General features: G+C 34.8%; 1 protein-coding gene across 1 annotated transcript in view; it reads left to right on the forward strand.

The window, feature by feature from the left end:
- The window catches only part of CDH10 (cadherin 10), a 173,986-nt gene that overhangs the window by 119,633 nt on the left and 33,368 nt on the right, over positions 1 to 20,985 (forward strand). Inside the window, exons 4-5 of the mRNA XM_032337712.1 lie at positions 1,200 to 1,319; positions 1,705 to 1,872. Of these exons, the coding sequence (XP_032193603.1) occupies positions 1,200 to 1,319; positions 1,705 to 1,872 (288 nt within the window). The remainder of the gene's footprint in view (positions 1 to 1,199; positions 1,320 to 1,704; positions 1,873 to 20,985) is intronic.

Consider the following 20,985-nt stretch of genomic DNA (forward strand, 5'->3'; position numbering starts at 1 on the left):
TATAAAAATCTGACCTCAAATACAAACATTCAGAACACTATAGCTGTAAAGTCTTTGCATCCATAGCCTAGTTATAATTTATCTAAAGAATTTGTTATCTAGATAATACAAAAGGTGGAATTGATTAGATTATCTGATTCTTTCATATTAAGTATTTTGAAACATCTTTTAATTATAACCATTATATATAAAACTCTGCTGATATAAATCTGTTATTCAAATAACCCAATTGAAATTCCACAATCACCTACTGATACAGAATTTAAAAAATTAGGTTGTAGAATCTGTAAAACAGAAGGCGTGAAAAACCTGTGAGTATAACATTCAAGATAATGGAATTTTCTTTTTTATTGGAAATAAATGAAAGTTGTATTTGTAAGCAAAAAAAGTTCAGACTGTTTTTTTTTTTTATTAAATAGAGATTGACAAAAAGAGTAAATATCAGGAAACAATGATAACATCTTTTTAGAGACGTATATTTAGACTTAGTAGAATAGATTCATTTCTCAAATGTGGGAGAGGTCATATAAACCGATGAAATAATTCTGATACTTTTCTTTTAACAGTTGCAGCAGCACATTTTCAACCCTGCATTTCTCAAAAGCATTGTTCTGGGATTATTATTTAATATTTACTTCACTAAATCCCAGGGACTTTGGCAATTGCTTTATTGTAAAGCCTTTTTATATTTCTTGAACTTTATTAAATAGCTTTTAATAGTTCATGGAACTTGGGATCATCTTGGATTGTTTCTAAATTTAGAATTTAATCTATTCATAAAATTGTATTCTAGAGCAGATGTTAATTATTTTTATAGTTAATTAGTGGAGAGGAGGAAAGAGGAGCACACCTACTCCCTTGTGATCAGATATGCCCTTTACACTAAACAAATCTATTATGTGAAAATGAATTTAAATATCAAACCTTAGCATTTGTAAAGTAACTGCATTTATTATAATCTGATATATTGTAGCATTATCCATGCATGCATGAAAATATACCTGTTGGCTAACTCTGTAGCTGAATTCACAGTTTTCCTGTAATAACAGTATAAACATGATTTTCATGTCAATTATACATAAATATTTCTTTAAGAGGTCATTATTAAAGCCAAAATCATTTGAGTCTTCCATGAAAACCAGTGCTTTTGCTCCTCCTTCTGGTACTGTGCAGAACTAAGCTGAGTTTGGATACTTCAGGTACTTCTGTGGTGCAAGTCACAGCTACAGATGCCGATGACCCTTCCTATGGGAACAGCGCCAGAGTCATTTACAGCATCCTTCAAGGGCAGCCATATTTCTCTGTGGAGCCTGAAACAGGTCAGGAACCATGAATCAGTGCTTGTTAATTTAAATCTTTGTGATCTTTATAAGTAGAAAAAAGGTGGGAAAATAAGAACAAAACATTAACTGTAATGCTTACTGAAGAGTGATGATGCCACAATTAAAGATTTAAGAATTCGAAGTTGAATGATTGAGGTGATGAAAATATACCTGTTTTTATGTTTCTTAATCTATGGGTTTAGGTCACTATATAGTACCTATGGCCGTCTTCAGGTAATAGAAAACACACACACACACACACACACACACACAAAGGGTAAAATATTTATATTGGACCACGTTTGCAATAATTTGTGGTCTTAGTCAGCTACTAGCTGAGATTTTAATGATGATAACAAAAGTTCTTTATATTTTCTTCAAGGTATCATCAGGACTGCTTTACCAAACATGAACAGAGAAAACAGGGAGCAATATCAAGTGGTAATCCAGGCCAAAGATATGGGCGGCCAGATGGGAGGTTTATCGGGGACTACCACGGTGAACATCACACTGACAGATGTAAATGACAATCCGCCTCGCTTCCTCCAGAGTAAGCTGCCTTTCATGGTCTTTCCACAGGGCAAAAGCTTTGAACTGAGAAGAGAAAGTAAAAAGCAATTGTCAATCATGTAATTTTAAAAGCATTGAAAATGGGCTACAAATGTGAAGGAAAAGTGTATATGCTGATGAATTCAGCATATGTTACTAAAATATAAAAATTAAACATTTCAGACATATTTCATTTGGAAGCAGGGGATCTGTGATCACAAAACCCGCATCTATGACTGTAATCCAAGAACTATTTCTTCTAGTTAGTAAAAGGAAATAATGTGTTGTTGTTGTTTTTTTTAACAAAGCCATACTTCTACTATGAATGTGTTTATTTCTGCTTAGAATTTAATAAGAAAGAGTCTAACCTGAGGGTAAAATTTTTCAATAAAATGTCTAATTTGTCGTAATATGAAGACTCGGCCAGAAATGGCTATATAAGCCAGAACTTAACAAACTAATCAGACTTGTATTTAATATCAGTGGGTCAGACTTGAAGTTACTATTTCTGTGTTTGGAATGGTAATGATACTAAGACTTTTTTTTTTTAAATATTGAAACATTTTGTATTCCTGACATATTTAGTTATAAAACACTGAATCTATTCAGTGTTACTGTTTTCTATTTAGATCTATTTTTGTTATAAAATGAACCCTTCAAATTCTCAATGGAGATCAACAATTTTTTTTTTTTTAAGATTTTATTTATTTGACAGACGGAGATCACAATTAGGCAGAGAGGCAGGCAGAGAGAAAGGAAAGCAGACTCCTGCTGAGCAGAAAGCCTGATGTGGGGCTTGATCCCAGGACCCCGGGATCATGACCTGAGCTGAAGGCAGAGGCATTAACCCACTGAGCCACCCAGGCACCCCTTAGAGATCAACAATATTTAAGAACCATTAGCTTCTGACCATATAATATATGTATTTATTCTCCCTTTTTATACAAATTTGGTAAATACGCAACCAGAGAAGGTGATGTTGGATCTCAGATCCTTGGGAGTAGAGGATCTCTCACTCCCAAGAATCAGACAATTTCCTACTAACCTGAAAGGTCCTACACTTCAGGGCAGAATTTTATGTTGTTAGAAATGTAGCATAATATAAAGGCTGTAATAGGTTATAAGTCTTTAAGTTTTAACATTTGCTGTGTATTAACTTCTAAATTGATCCTTCAATTTTAGTTTGGTTTTAGCTTAAATACTTTTGTGATATCATACTAAAATGTAGCTTTTTTGTGATATTTATATTTTTATACTAAAGACTACAAAGCAGAAGAAATTAGGGTTATTTTGACTGTTTAAAAGCATTTTACCTCTCTTCTATGCTATTTTTATCTAATTTCAATTATTAATAATTAATAATTAAGTGTAATTAATTAATAATTAATAATAATAATTTCAATTGAATTGTTTAAAATCATGTGTGTAGATAAATTATAAAATTCATATGGAATGTTTTTGAGCACACTAATTTTTTGCTTATTATTTGTGATGATCCTTTTGTTAGATATTAAGTTATATGTCCATTAGGTCTGCTATTTTGGTGGTTGGCCCCAAAACACAGAGTAGAGTATTCATTTGTGCTCTTTTCAAATAACCAGATTATAGCTCCAGATTACCTGTAGCGTGGGCAGGGAAAAGAAAACCAATAATAATCCTTAATAGTTCTTTTAGAATAAATCTCAAGACTAGGATTAATCAAGACTAATAAATCTCATGCTTAGTTGCATTAAAATTCAAATTTCACATTGTGCGTATATTTCTGACCACCTCTTAGCATGAATTTATTACCAGGAGAATGAACCATAACCAATTAATCTCATTATTCACAATAATCAAAGGTTTTTCTCAAAAAAGTACTTTGTCAATAATAAATGACCATTAAGAGCAGTATTATATTTTAAATGCTCAGGAACATATATACCCATGTATCAAAAATGCAGCTTATCTAAAAATGGCTCATCCAATTAAGCAAATTAATAACTCTAATAAAAGCAAAATTAAATATTTAAAAAATAATAATGTCCAATGAAAATTAATTATATATTATTTCATATACTATAATACTTTTATTAATTCATTTCAAAATTATTTCCTTTACTTTTGTGAACTCAGAATTTATGATTGATAGATGATAGGAACATTACACAAGCCCTGACATAATTATAATAGTCGTAGCTCTGGTATTAATAATAATAATAATAGTAATATAATGATAATAAAAGGAAGCAGCAACATAACCTATTTTCTGAATAACATTTTTTGGGAGACATTGTACCAAGTTATTTATTGACCTATTGTATTTAATCCCAATAACTCATTCAGCTCGGTGTTATGATCTCCATTTTAGAAATGAGGAAACCAAGGCTATAGATGTTAAGGCCAAACTATAAGTAATGAAAGAAGTGGGTTGAAATCCATGTCCAACTCCAGATGTACAGTACGGTACATTCAGAAGGATTTTAGAGTACCTTGTATCTTGTCTCATTATTTTTTAATTATAGACAGAAACATAATTTGTGGATTTTTATTTTCTCAATTATCTTTTCTGCTATGAATATTTGCATCCATACCTTACTATTGGGAACACTCACTCATCACAATTAGAATGTTACCTGGTAGTCTAACATCCAGAGAACTAGTTTTTAATTTCTAATCATTTTATTAAAAAAACCAGGACACCCGGGTGACTCAGTGGGTTATGCCTCTACCTTCAGCCCAGGTCACGATATCAGGGTCCTGGGATCGAGTCCTGCATCGGGCTGTCTGCTTGGCGGAGAGCCTGCTTCCTCCTCTCTCTCTCTCTCTCTGCCTGCCTCTCTGCCTACTTGTGATCTCTCTCTGTCAAATAAATAAATGAAATCTTAAAAAAATAAAAAATAAATAAATAAAACAGTGTCTGGAGAGAGTTCCACAGTTTATGAAGACCATATGCAGGATAACATTGAGAACTCAGTACTAACCTATATAGACTCCTTGTTGTTATTATTATTATTATTATTATACCCAACATATGGAAAAGGTGAAGGAGATTCAGAGTGGAAATGATAAGGACAACAAACCAGTGCTGCCTAATAGAAATACAATGTAAACCAAAAAAGTGCATGCCATGTATGTAATTATTATTTTTTATCAGCCATATAAAAAAGTTAAAAGAAGCAGAAGATATGTATTTTAACCATATATTTTCTTTAGCAATATTGTCCTTTCTACATATCAATATGACACCTATTAGGATATTTTAATAACCTTTTATTCCCCATAAATCTTTGAAATACCCACTGACATCAAGTATTTTCTAGTTGGATCGAGTCTCAGTTCAGACTACCCCCATTTCCTGTCAATAGCTTCACGAGGGTGAGTAGCTTGACTAGTGGCGGCCATATGATAGGACATTGACGGAGCAGACGGTGGGGTCATTCTGCATGAGTTCCAGTGCTGTCCTCTTCACTTAGTAGCTTTCTCGCATTGGTCAGTTCAATTGAACCCTCTGCTTTTCAATGCCATTCAGTAAACCTGGATAGCAGTGCACACTCCATGGAAGAGTGTAAGACTAAATCACTTGACATCTATGAAGCACTTGGCTCAGTGGCTGGCACTAGTGTGTTTATGGGTTCAGTAATGTTGATTTGTGCAAGTGCTGCTCTATTACTATTGTTAGTCAATATCATAAAAGTAGCCTCAGAACTTAAGTTTCCATGTAGATTGGCTGATCCAAATTCAACATTTCCCAGAATGCTGTGGAAGATAAAATGCTGTGGAAGATAAAAATCTCAGTCATTTGGAACAACAGCTAGAGGCAGAAACTCAGATGTCCTGCCTCATTGTTGACCTTATTTTATTGTCTGGCTCTGTAGCAGTCATTTTCGGTCAGGGACAATTTTGCCACCCAGAGAACATTTAGCAATGTCTTGAGACATTTTTGCTTGTCTCAACTAGTGACTACTCCTAACATCTACTGGGTAGAAGATAGGAATGCTACTAAACATCCCCACAACTCACATGAGAAAGAATAACTTGGCCCAAAATGTCAATAGTGCTGTGGTTGGGAAACTTTGATATGTTACATGAGGATCTGTTCAAGTGAAATCATGAATTCATTTACCTAAAAATATTTATTAAAAACATGCTTGTACCAAACACTATTATAAAAATGAGATATATGGCTTAAGTGGGTAGGAGAAGAATCAATGAAACAAGATGGGATTGGGAGGGAGACAAACCATAAGTGACTCTTAATCTCACAAAACAAACTGAGGGTTGCTGGGGGGAGGGGGTTTGGGAGAAGGGGGTGGGATTATGGACATTGGGGAGGGTATGTGCTTTGGTGAGTGCTGTGAAGTGTGTAAACCTGGTGATTCACAGACCTGTACCCCTGGGGACTAAAAATATATGTTTATAAAAAATAAAAAATTAATTAAAAAAAATGAGATATATGAATTTCGCCAAGAAAAAAAAAAAAAAGAAAAGAAACGAAAGTCCTGGTTTTTGTCACTATGACCTTTCATTACAGTAGGGGAGGCAGATCAGACATAAGTAAAAACAATATGTACATACAAGGTCTTGGCTCAGTCATGGATAAAAAGACGAACCTGTGTGTGCCAAGGGAAGAAAAAGGGAAGGTCTTTTCAAGAGGTAATATTTTATCCAAACATGGCAAGATGAAATAGACCCAGCCATAGAAAGAGATGGGAAAATCCACCAAGTAGAGGTAATGGCATGTGAGAAATGCTAAGATTAGATATTGAGAGATGAATATCAAGAACTAAAGACGTTTTGGCTGAACCTCCAAACAACAGGAGGTTGGTGGGGATTAGATCGAAGAGCTCTATACTCACGGGGACTTTGACAATGGTAGATTTTTACTGGTATTAACAAACTTAGGTCAGGACTGCCTGATGTAAGTTATCATCACGATTTTGTGCTTTTAGAGGTGAATGGACAGCTGATGTTAATATAACATGGGCACCCACCTTTAGTATGATTCCAAAAGTGAGACAATGCGTTAGAAGCTTAGGGAACACCTGAAAACTGAAGTCCCAAAAGCATTTTCTGCTGTTTTGCTCTAGATACTAACTTGTATTTTTCACTCTCAAAAAAATACCTTTGTTGACATTGTTTCATAGTCCTGGATTACTTCAAGTGACATAATTTATTTTTAAAACAGTAAGTAAAGAAAAAAATCTATTGCTTACCTTCTACTGGTAAGCACTGTGTTTGCACCTTAGCACATCAAGATTAATGTCTTGATTCCTGATTATGACTGGCTTATTGTCTAATGGGAGAGAATATTTCAATAGAAAATCATGAGTGATAAAGGAAGCTTACAGAGAATGCAATAGGTGAACACAAGAGCAGCACTTATCCAAATAGGGGGGCGAGGGTCTGAGTGCATCATTTACAGTGGAAGGTTTTCTGGAGGGTTTTTTTTTAACCTCTCTTTTTTTTAAAAGGTTTGTTTATTTTAGGGAGGGAGAGAGAGAGAGCACAGGCAGGGGGAGGAGCAGAGGAAAAGAAAGAACCTCAAGCAAACTCCACATTGACTGTAGAGCCCAATGTGAGGCTCGATCCCAGGACCCCAAGATTATGACCTAGGCCTAAACCAAGAATCAGATGCTTAACTGGCTGAGCCACTCAGGAGCCCTTGGAGAACTTACCTTTTGATTTAATTATTTTCTTAAAACTACTACTTAAAACTTCTGAATGCCATAAAGAGAGGGCAAGAAGAATTCACAAAGTTGGAAATCAGCAAATTTCCAATTTATGAAAGTGCATATTCTGCTCGGGGGGAAAAAAAAAAGATAAATGCTTCAATGTGTTTGTGGAGTTTTTTGATGATGAAATAGAAGATGGTTTTAATGTTTGCTTTTCTGTATTTTTTATTTTTATGTATTTTGTAACTTAATGCGAAAAAGCCCACAGAAAAATAGAATGGGAAGGACAAAAGTGACAGTTGTTTCCAAGAAGTCCAATTAAATGAGCACAGGAAAGCAGCTATTGGAATTTACATAATGGGAATAATCGTGGATAATCTTTCCCAATTGGTTTTAGTTGCAATCATTTGGAAGAAACTGGAGGATATTGAGTTGAGGAATAAAAGAAAAGCAGGAAAAAGGATTGAAGAAATAACGCCTATACTTTAAGAAGCTAAGATGAACAAGAAAATAAAATAGAAAAAGAATATATTGTAGTAGTTAGAAAAACATCTTGAATTAAGGGTGACTTAGTAGGTAATTTCTGAACGCCTCCTTTCCGCCAGCCCCTGAGTGGGAATTAGGCTACAATGGTGGACGAGAGACCTGAGCTCCTGGTTGAAGGTATAGACAATAAAGTGATAAGGACATGAATATAATGTGAGGGCTGGTGGTGTGGCAAGTGCTGTGAGGAACATAGAGCAGTTAAGGGGTTAGAGAATGGCAGGGGTACTCTTTTAGGGGGGATTGTGTTGTGGGGGGCTTGTCTAAGGTGTCCTGCATAATTTCAGAAACTGAAAATGCATAAAATTAGGCAATTTAGCTTTTCTAGACCTTAGGTCTGTACAATACTGAGAGTGTCACAGTTAAGAAATAAGGTCACATATGTAAAACGTCTTCAGTAGTAAAGGCAATATATAATAGGTTCTTGATAAAAGTGTATTTCCTCCCCTTCCCTTTTCCTTCTCCAGGAGTATATCTAATATTTCTGATCTTACTATTTTCCTGTCTCTGCTGCTGTGCTGCTGTTCTTTTGTGGCCAAAGATTCAATAGAAACACCTTAAGACCTATAACCTCCCTGGCCACAACAAAACAAATGTGCTTGCCTCATAAGAACAAATAAATACTCACGTGAACACGGACTCCAGAGCGCCTTTTTCCCACTGGTCAACCAGTCAAATGTTCAGAGGTCCTTGAGTGTTGCTGTGTCACCATGCTAACACAGAGAATGTCACACTTCCTCACCTGCTATCTGAGCTCCTGGTATCCTGCTTGAATAGTTGAGTGCCTTTCGCCCCATCTCCTTTCTTCTTCCCCTAAAATGGGAAAAAAATAGGCTTCATGGAACAGGTCTATGAAAAGATTAAGTTGCTGAAACTTGATCACCGTTGGGCTTGGCAAAAACGACTGGGATGAGATTTGTGTCCAATGGCTTATTTGTTTTTTAAAGATTTATTTATGTATTTGAGAGAGAGAGAAAGAGAGGGAGAGTGAGAATGAGCAGGGAGAGGAGCAGAGGGAGAGGGAGACAGAATCTCTATAGACTCCCCCGTGAGGGCAGAACCTTACCTGGGGCAGGGGAGGCAGGATCTCTGACCCTGAGATCATGACCCTATCATGACTGCGGCTGAAACCAAGAGTTGGACACTTAACTGGTTGAGCCACCCAGGTGCCCTGTTTTGTTTTCTTTAAGCATCTCTTGGAAAATGTTATGATAACTGACTTTCATCCCCACCAGAGTAAGTGATTAAGGAATATCTGATCTGCAGAGGCCAGGCTGGTCCCACCAACTTTGCCTTAATAGAGCAGAGAATGCTGTCGGATAAGACTCTCAAATCCATTAAAAACAACGAAAGAGACATCAAGAAGGAAGATCCAGGCTTAGAGAAAAAGTACTTACAAAAGCACTTATGCGGATGGCCAGGGTCCTATCCTGCAAGCTGGTACCTAGGTCTTGGCTCTAGTTTTTTAATGGGCGATATTTTATTGGGATTCAAGAAGAAGGAAGGAAGCTAAATATCTGATATCCAGGCAAGAAGCTCCAAACCACAAATGAGCCGGCTCAAGGGCACAGTTCAAGACCACAGCTCTTTACTCACATTTAGATGATTTCCCACACATCCTATCACAAACGAAAGACAGAGAGAGTAGATTATTTTCTCATCATCTTAACTGTGAGTATGGGCTCCTGAGAAAACCAACTGTCACCGAAACATGCCCCTCTTCTACTCAGTATTGAGTCACAGACATGTTTGCACCAAGCTTAGGTGGACAGTGAGGAGGAGTGAGGGAGCAGTAGTTGTATATTTATGTAATGTCAGCTAAGCTGAGACTTTATGGGGGGAGGGATTTATAAAAGGCAAGCAAACTGAGTGATAGCTTTATTTGTGTTTATTTATCATTGACTCTCTTAAGATAAGTTTAGGGACATTATGTATGTAGATAATCATCAAATATATGAGAACTTGACATAATATTTATTATATAATTTTCCAGAGCTATCCCAAGTGAATTCATTGCTATCTATGATATTTTTGCCATGAATTGTTAAGAATAGTAACAAAAATCAGTCCTTCATCAGGTTATTAGTTCTGAAAATTAACAGAGATTTTCCCCTTTATAGGACAGTTTCTATGAAGATAAATTATAGGTAATGGGACACTTTGGGTGTGCAAATAAACATAATGAGACTCTAATTTTCTGACTATTTTAATACTATCTCTTTATATTCCCATCAAAATGTATCTAAAGATTATACATAACTATACCCAATTTAGAAGCAATAGTAAACAATTCCAGAATCACTGAGTCTACAGGAAGATTTCACATGTATATTTGCGTGTTTTATCTGAATAACCTATATTAGCCACTAACCTTATTTAGCCTATTAAATTACATAAATATGGGTTATCTGGTTTGCCTAAATTTAAATAAAATAAAGCAGCATTGTAAAAATAATAGTAATAGACACAGTATTACAGCATTTACTAAACACTATAAAATATAATACAAATATTAATTCATTAAAATTTCCCATTTTTGTAATTATAATAACAATATAATTGCCGATGCCATTTTATTAGTTTAAAAATAAAAACAGAAACATATCAACTTAAGTTACTTGTTCAAAGTTCTACAACTGAGAAATAAAAGTCAGACTGGGGATCGAGCTTCTTTGGTTCAAAAACCACTACACCAAGAAAGAAGTTGGTACTTCAAAGATTCTCTTTATCTTCCCTGGAGCATTTTGCTTTTCATTAATTCCATGATTCGCTACTTAGATATAGATTATACAGACAACTTTAGATAGGGTATACTAAATTCTTAAAATGTCTATGCATTTTACACAAACAGGGAAATGAAACCCTTATTGATTGGTGTATTTGCAATACTCAGGGACCACACATGACTGACTTTTTGCTGGGATCCTTCTACTCCTAGGACAGATAAATAAACAAGTTTGCATGAGACAAGGTCTTTCAAGGAAACGTCTATATGATATACTTAGGGATTTAAGGCCCGTACATTCAGTGAGCTGTGAGACTACCATAATTCCTGCCTCGTACAAGAGAGATTTGATTTAATAAGTGCTGATTTTCGCTTTGTAAATAGAGTCAACCTCTCCTCCACTGGGGATTCCAAGGTAATGTAGGCCTCGGGCTGATCTGCATATTTTAAAATTATCAAGCGCATTTCAACTAGAGCAAGAGTCAGGTATGTCCCAAGGAAGATGCTCTAGCATGAGAAAGAAGGAATGAAATTGAAAATGCTTCTTTTCCCCTTTTTTATTGTCTAAAAAAAATTGAATATATTCAAAAGCACTGTTCTGTAATTTATATTGGTTAGATATACCTGTGGTTTTTACTGGGACCACCAAAATATTTGTAGGATTCTTCCCCATGGCCCTAATATCTATAGTTTATAAGATTACAAAGAAATTATGTTATAAAAGCATTCCTTGATTTATAAAACACCGACTGAAGCTCTCTAGTGTGAGCAGGAACTATACTAGGAAATATTAATAAAGGAATAAAGAGGGATATGAGATACAGGATACATCCATAAATTGTTTGTATTTTGAAAGGTTGTATAGACACAAATTCTCTCTTTCCCTTCACTCTCACACACACACACACACACACACACACACCCTTGTTTGTTACATTGTAGTTTCTCTCACACCCATTGTCTTCTTCACTTCTCTTCTTGCTTTCCCGGTAGATACAGATTATGTGTATATACATATGCATGAGTGTAAGTATATATACACAAGTATGTGTTCATGTATGTCATGTGCACACACATAATTGGAGAACGACGCAGTGAGATTCATGCTATAATTGCCAATTCCAGTCTAAATCATAAAATGATGATTTCTTTAGATGTAAGTGGATCAGGAAAGAGACAATTATTTAGGAGTTTTCCAGATGGAAAAACAAGAGGCATTGAGGGGAGGGCATTTTCATTAGAAAGGACAAGAAGAAAAAAGGTCGTTATCAGGGAAATGAGTACATTTGGTGTGGCTGGACCCCAGGGTTAGCAGCGGGGATGGCGAGATGAGAAGGCAAGGTTAGCATCAGGAAAAGGGATGGATATGAAAATAAAAATGCCATACATATTATCTGAAGGAATATTTTTGGAGAGCCCCAGGCACAGTTCTTCTTTTTGGCTAATTATTCTGGTAGCAATTAAGCTCACTGCTTGGATCACAGAAGCAAGCGTGGATGAGGGTCTGAACCAATGCCGAGAGAGGAGGGATTAGAGATCTATCTAGGTGGGCAAGCCACAGGACTTAGTAATTAGGTCGATAAAAGGTCTGAGGGAGAGAGGAGAGCAAAGGAAAAAGCTGTTTTCTAGCTTTCTACCAGAAGAACTTGTTTGGAGAGAGCGATTTCATTTTGAATTGAACATTTTGAATTACGATACCTGTGGAAAGACAGTAGGTTTTAAATCTCTAGGAGTAGTGAGATAATGCGGATCTGAGGTACAGGCACCTGACATACAAGTGAAAACAGACATGTGTGATCTCAGCTAAGCTCAATGTTTAGAGTGACGGAACTGGGGAAATGCACAATATTCCAGACGAGATCGGGCGTGTCCAGGGTGGTATGGCCATAGACAGTGCACAGTGTTCTTGGTGTGCTGAAATATATAAATCCTTCAGAGAAATAATGTGCATGGAAAGTATACAAAAATTAATTTGAAACTCTCCTGTTGTTCCATGGAAAGTTGCCTTAGACTAAGCTACTTGGCATTTTGCAAAACGGGATTCAAAGTTCCTTTGGATCCTCCAGAGCGAAGCTGAAAAATACCCCTTAATAGGTACAGATATAAATACTTAGATACACACTAGCTGTGCAAATATGTTTAGCTGTTACAGAATTTTATTATGCCTTCTGGGAAACACATTGCAAACAGAGGGAGTATCTGATACAATGTAATCTGTTTATGAATGACTAATTTAAGTTTATCTTAACCTCCCCAAATCCTATATACGTTCTCGTTTCTATACATTGCAATTGTGCGCATCTAGAGATGTCAGTTACCTTAGAGACAGTTTCCAAGATATGTATCAAGATGGATTTCCTACCCTTTGGTTATGAATGGCAGCTTCTCTAAAAGCTTTGTCCTGTGGCTTTCCTCAATGAACAGGAAACTAAGACATCACCCAGCATCTCGTTTTGCTCTAATTTAACTTCAATGCCCAAAGCGAAGTTGGTGATCACGTCTCCAGCGCTCACAAATTTAGGTTTCTGTCTTTCCTCTGGTGAGGATCTTCGGTTGCAAAGCCTCATTCCTTTGTCAGTCTCCAGTGTGACTTTCAGCTCTCCTCTCCTTTCTCCTAAATGCCCATTTAGCATTGCATAATTTCCTTAACTACTGTGCAGTTTCCTCCAAGGAGCTTTATCTTGTTTTTAATTTCTTCCTGTTAAGCTCATTAAAAAACATCTTTTAAACATTATACAATGGAATGGTTTATAAACGTGCATAATTGTGTCATTTTTCTTAAAGCAAGTATTGTTTGAGATTATTTTGCAGCATAGAGATGTTACAATAAGATTACACACAAAGCAAATAAAAAAAATTAAACTAATGTTAAATTATTTTGTTGATTCATATATGTGGTGCTTTTTTTTTTTTAATCACAATGCTGGGAATGTAGAGAGTTCTTATGTAAATGTGAATAGAAACAAGGGCAGGGAACAGAGGAAAAAGATAAATTATATGTCTTTGAACCTTATTGTTTTTTATCAACAAAACAAAACAGCAGCTCTTTGTTGCCAAGCTCAAAACCCGAGTTTGCCCTTATCTCCCTCCTAATGTTTCCTGGCACCTCTTCTGTGGTTTCTAAGGATGTCACCTTGTCACAGCTCTTACTTTGCCTGTCTATGTCTTACCTTCAAAGGTTCTCACATCGAGCCGTCAATTATTTCTAATTCTAGTACACAAATCTGCGGTGTCTTCAGTATTCAAGTGCAAAGGTCCTATTGATCAAAATTTTGGTAAAATAAGTGACCTGAAATGTTTAGTCTTGAATCCTAGAAAACCAGAAATACATTGAAATTGTTTGAAATCTTTAGTAGTGAAAATTCAGGTGTTGTGTGAGGTTGTCAATAATGGTCTCAAAGAGCACTTACTGTGTATTTTTGCCCAGTCCTTGGGAAATCTTTGCAATATTACCTTTTAGGTTGTACTTCTAAATGCAACTTCCCCTATGTGATACAGAAATGGCAGCTCCTCCTTGCATTCCTGCCTTTGTGTTTAAGTCGATAACCAAACTAAGAGCATACTCACCAGGAAGAAGCATTTATCTGCTCTAAACATTAAAAGAGAAGCAAATGATTCAATCTGACACCTGGGAATGATTTTAAAACAGCTATAAATTGGAATTGATAGGAAAGCGTACCACATAATTAAAGCTCCATCAACTGTAAGATAAAAAATAAGGAGCATGCAAATAGATGTCTTTAAGGAAAAATGAAACGTGAGATGGGTGACAGGAGCTACTTTGCTTTTGTAACTGTATGCATAACAATCTGTCTCCTTTCCGATGCCCCTCCTGCTGCTCCCCCTACATGGTAAGCACCCTTGCAGGCTCTTTCTAGTGAAAGTAAGTAATTTCAGTTTGTTTGACAAACTAGGATACTTGCGTTCAATATACTACTCTTGGACATGAATTAGGAAATGTGAATGAATAGCTCTTTCATACATTTAAAAAATAGGAATGTAGTCTATTGACTTTAAAATAGACCAAATAAATTTCCCTAAATAGGTTTATGAGCATTAACATAAATCCAGAGAAAGCATTATCAAATTATATATGTTGGGCACTAAATAAATAGTTCTTTTTTAAAATTTCTTTTTCTTTAGTGTTCCAAAATTCATTGTTTATGCACCACACCCAATGTTCCATGTTATACGAGTCCTCCGTAATACCCACCATCAGGCTCACCTAACCCCCTTCTCCCCCCCCCCCCCCCGCTGCAAAACCCTCAGTTTGTTTCTCAGAGTCCACAGTCTCTCATGGTTTGTCTCCCCCTCCGATTTCCTCCAACTCACTTCTCCTCTCCATCTCCCAATGTCCTCCATGTTATTCCTTATGGTCCACCAGTTGAATAAATAGTTCTTGAACAAATTAATTACTTCAGTTGCCATATAATTAAAATAATCATGAATGTGCATATTTTATGTGTGTATACAACATATCTATCTTTATAGTATAGCTGTTGAATTACTTAACAGAGAATTAAATCTATACTATTTTGATGAATGGGCTCGATCTTTATCGTGACCTCTTTGGAAAGTATGAGACACCTTGAAAACATTTTTATTAATGTTTCTGGGATAAAAAATATATATATACGTATGTGCATGTATGTTACACACACATTCACAACTCACCTTCTATATGTTTGTGTGAGTGCGTGTTTGTGTGTCTTTTCCAACAAATTATTGTGGAAGAGAACTGATATACATATGCATATATGCATATATACATAATATATAAATTAGGCTTATGATAATAGGAATCAATGGAACATGATTGCTTACCTGTGTAAGTCTCAGAAGGTACTGAAAATTAACACAGATAATGCCTACTCTCCTCAAAAGGAAATAAACTTTGCGGTGGAGATAAATCCTGCACCAACAAGAAATGAAGTGAAATGATAAATAATTTTGGATCCTTGACCAGAACTATAATGACAAGTTTAAAACAGACAGATTTTCAGAATCGAAGCATGTGCCTAAAAATACAAGCAATCTCAAAAATGTCCAAGCTAAAAATAAAAAGTGGGAGAACAAATTCCCAGAGACAATACTCAGTAAAATCTATGTGACAGTAAAATTAATGAAACAATAAAACCTTTTGTTCTTTTGTTCTTTCTCTATTTGTTAAAAGAAGATCCATGATATGGAAACCTTTCTCCAGAACCTGATAATCCCTAATATCAAGAACATTTTCTACTGAATTTTTAAAAAATATTTTGCATGAAAGCCTTGTTTATAGATTTTAAAAAAAAAAAAAAAGGAAAATGAGACACCTCTTCCATTCTTCCTTACCTATAGCGCTAATCATTACAGAAAACAACTTGAAACTTACTTTTTAGTTCATCTAGGTTAAGCTGCAATTATGTAAGCAATATTGTATTATTTGATGAAATATTTTTATATATATCATCTTTGACTTCCTTTCACCATTGATGAAAAGGAAGCTCAGCAACATTTCAATCTATTCTCCCCCAGTTGTAAATATATCAGTGTTTTTTTTCCCCATTTCTCTATCAGTTATTTTAGCAAATTTAAATAATATGTTATTAATTTTTTTTATTTCCACCATTCTCAGTCTCTCTTTTTTTCGGTCCCAACAGCATTTTCATAGAAGCACTAGCTATATATAGATTTTTTTAATTGCCAAAAAATTCCCTGCAATTTTCACGATGATCATATCAAAATACTATGCTATTAACTATGTAAAATTTTGGTCTTGTGTGCCAAAATGTTTGATAGAGCATGCACTGGCTCTCGAGTGTCTCAGGCAAAGCCAGATATTTTATTTCCCGTATAATAATTTCAACTATTGAATATTAGAGATCCTCTTGAGCAAAGTTTTATTTTTCCAGATACTACAACTTTGTGTTTTCAATGTGCTGTGTGGACAGATGCTCAGAATTTGTCGGTGAGCAGCTCTGTCGTATTTAGCTTCCTTTTGCCAGCATTCAGGGTTGCACACCTAGAGCCCTTCTATTCTCATTCCAACACGGGCGGCTAATCTTTAGAACTCAGAAAATCCTGCCATCCTAGACTCCTTACTTCTGTAATTTAGATACGAAGCTGTCTAGTTCTCATGTATTCCCATATCTCCATTTAGCCTCTTATTTTCCTGGAATACATTCTTCATTAGGTTCTTTGGAAAAGCTCAAAGACAGAGAAAGTTGCTGAGTCTGAAACTATCCTTATCCGGTTATCACACTTGATTAATAGGCTGGCGAGGTACAAAATAATTTCATCATCAAATTTTGATGACATAGCTCAATATTTTTCTAGCATCAGGGGTTACCTTGTAAGGCCCATTGACATTTTAATCCATGTTTTTTTTTTTTTTCCCCAACCTCACAGTTACATCTTCGTTTTCAATGGTGTATATGTCCTTCTATTTATCCTCTTGCTCACAAAGTCCCCTTTGGATGATCATGATCTTCAGTTTAGCTCATCCATTATTTTTTAACTTCAATAATTGTAAATATCCATTTCTTGTATTTGGCTCTATAACAGCAAAGCCCAGCCACTTTTTATAGTTATTATATGGTAAGATTTTTATGATCACTTTTACTTCTTAAGGCACATTGAATGTACTTTAAAATGTCCACATTAATTGTTTTGTTATCTGATTTAACTACAGGATTTTATTTGTTTCATTTTCTTGCTTTCGGAATTTTTTATTGTTGCTACTTTTTAGTGCTTTTCTTTTGTTTTCCTGTGATACTCATGTTTCTTTGTATTGTTTTTTATATACATACACAAACACACACACACACACACTTACACATATTATTATTACTATATAATATTTATATTACTTTATAATTAATTTATATTAATATAAAGTACTATACAACTTAATATATAATTAATATTTATAAAATATTATATAATTATATGGAGAATATATAATTCCCAAATATATTTTTAAATATATGATATAATGACATAAAATGATATATTATTATATAATATGTTATTTTAATAATACGTAATATATACAATATATAATTTATAAATCTGGGATATGTAGTTGAAATTTGTGAAGCTTGTTGTTCAATCCTAAAAGGATGTCTGCATCTGTCAAGTGCTAGGAACACTACCAATACTTTTAAGTGCTGCTCGACTTGACTATTTGTGGTGTGTATGGGTTTGCTTGTTTGTTTTAAATTTTCACATAGTGTAGAATAACTATAAGACAATATAAGTAGTACCACTTTAAATCATTCAAGGACTTTAAAAATAGATTGTGTTAACATGTATGATGCTCAGATTTAATTTTGTTTGATATATATGTTTATATAGAGAGATTATAAATATACATATAGCATTTATATATCACTGAACATACTGTTTTATGATTGTTTATGGTTTATGAAAATGATATCCACTGTTCATAATTTTCTAATACATTCCTATTTCCACTTATTATGTATCTAAGATTCATCTGTATTTTTTCCATGTAACTGTAGCTCACAGTTTTCACTTTTGAATTATGTAGGAATGTGTGTTATGTAAAAAGTTTATTTACCTATTCTCATGCTGTCTGACATTTGGGTTCTCTTCTCTCTCTATCTCTCTCTCTTTTTTAATTTTACAAATAGTAATTCCATATGGCATTTCTGCAACTATTCTCATATGCACTGCTGGATTTTGTTTATGCTACTATTTAACTTCACATTATGTAATCCCATACTCTTTCCTGTTATGGGTGAATTGCATCCCCTAAAAATTTTTTCCTTTCTTTAAATATTTATTTATTTACTTTAGAAAGAGAGAGAGAGAGAGAGAGAGAGAGAAACTCGAGTTGGGTAGGGACAGAAGGAGAAGGAGAGAGAGAGAATCTCAAGCAGATTCCCTACTGAGTGTGGACCCTGACACAGGTCATAGGGCAGGATCTCACAATCCTGGTCATGACCTGAGCTGAAACTAAGAGTCAGACACTCCACCAACTGTGCCACCTAGGTGTCCCTAAAAATTATATTTTTAAGTGTAAAATCTCAGTATATCAGAATGTGCCTTTATATAAAAATAGGGTCTTTAAAGAGGTAATCAACTTAAAAGGAGGTCTTTAGGGTTAGGGCTTTAGTCCAATATGACTGGTATGCATATAAAAAAAGGCAATTTGGACATAGAAATATTCACACAGGAAAGACAATGTGAACAAACAGGCAGAAAATAGCCGTGCAACTGGACTGATGTACTTATAAGTCAATGAACACCAAAGATTGTTCTCAAACACCAGAAACTAGAAGAGGGAAAGAGGGACTCTTCCCATAGCCATGATGGAAATCATGGCCATGCCAGATACCTGGACTTCAGACTTCTAGACTCCAGAACCATAAGACAAATACTATTGTTTTAAGCCACCTACTTTTTTGTACTTTGCTAAAGCAGCCCTAGCTAATTAATACATTTCCCAAAGTCATTGCACCAAATTTAACACCCATCAGCTCTGCATAATAGTTCCCACTATACCACGTACTTTTAATACTTGGTTTTGTCAGCTTTAATTTTTTCCAGCTTAGTAGGTATAAAATGGTAGCACATCGTGACCTTAATTTGCATTTGTTTGCTTAAAATCCAGTGTATTTTTATTTGTCTTTCTTGTTTCCTCTATTATAAACTGTTCATTGATCATATCCTTGACTAATTTTTCTGGTGGCTTATCTGTCTTTTCTTTCTTATGACTCTTTAGAGATACTATGTTTGTCAATATGAAATTATTCTTTTTTTTAATATGTTTCACTATATCTATATTGTCTTTTATTTATAGAGATTGTTAATTAGGGCATAGATTGATTTACAACCTTTTATTTTATGCTTTGTTAATCATTTGTCTTATTTTAGAAATATTTCCCTTACTAAAGATTGCTAAATTATTGGCCTACATTTACTTGTAAATTAAAGTTTTAGAAGCAGTTTGTGTGTGTGTGTGTGTGTGTGTGTGCACGCGCATGTGTGTGTGTTGTGTGTGTGTGTGTGTGTTTTGAGGATTATTGTGGAAACCAAAAAGATCTGGCTTAGAATTTTTACTAAAGCTTTTGCATATGTGAAGGAAATTAAAGAACGACCTTTGCAGGATAAACTGCACATCTCGGAACTAAACACATCTCCATGTCATCACCCTTCTATGTAGGTTAAAGCTGTCTTTAGCAATAAAATAATTTAATTAATATGCAGGTATGACTTAATATTTTATAGTTCAAGAATTATTCTGAAACATGAAGGAAGAAGAGAAGAAACTTACGATGTTAATTCGAAGAAGTAATCTTGTCATAATCAAGGCAAAATTTTCTGCAACCCTCTGACAGGGCTGAATTAATTTTCATTAGGAAATTTCAAAAGTTTATTTGTAAAAACTATTGATAAAATATTCCATTAAAATGTTAAAGAACTATTTGTTTGCTAAGAATATGTATATTCATATAAGTATATATGGAGACATATATCCATCTGTATGTTTGTATATCTATATGTATTTGTGTGTGTGTGTGTGTATCTCAGGAGACATTTGAGGCATTTGATACGTTGTGCTCTTATGTTAGGGCACCTAACTCCATCATTTTCCTTCCTTTGTATCTTTATGAGCCAAATATTTACAATGATATTTTCATGGAGCTATAGCATATCTTTTGTGTTAATGTCTCTCCCTTTTCTGAAAAGCACTTGACAAAGAAAGGGATGGCAAGAGGCAGTGAAGAAGGTCCTCCCAGGTAGCATAATTTCAGTGCTTTTCTCATCCATACACAGAGTCTCCGTGAAGTCATTGCAGACTGCCTGATGACCCTCTCCCTTCGTGTTGACGGAGGCCATGGTGTCAGCTGTCTCCCCTAGTGGTGAAAGTTCTTATGTCTGTAAAAATATAGTTCTTTAGGGTCATTTGAACCCATAGTATGAATGTAAAAGTTTGTGAGAATGGTTTGTGCCTAGACCATGTTTCTATGCAAAACATGAGTCTTACTTTATTGCGGAGACCAGTTGCTGTTGCATAACTAGTCTGTGGATGACTTGGAGGATGATATATGTCCTCCCTACTTCAAGAGGCCATAAAAATAATAATCAATTTTATGGAAATAGCAAATACCCTCAGGCCAAAAGGTGACTTCAGTTTTCTATTTACTTTTTTTTTTTTTTAATTTTTTATTTTTTATGAACA

The sequence above is a fragment of the Mustela erminea genome, chromosome 3 (genome assembly GCF_009829155.1).
Source record: "Mustela erminea isolate mMusErm1 chromosome 3, mMusErm1.Pri, whole genome shotgun sequence".
Classification (NCBI taxonomy): domain Eukaryota; kingdom Metazoa; phylum Chordata; class Mammalia; order Carnivora; family Mustelidae; genus Mustela; species Mustela erminea.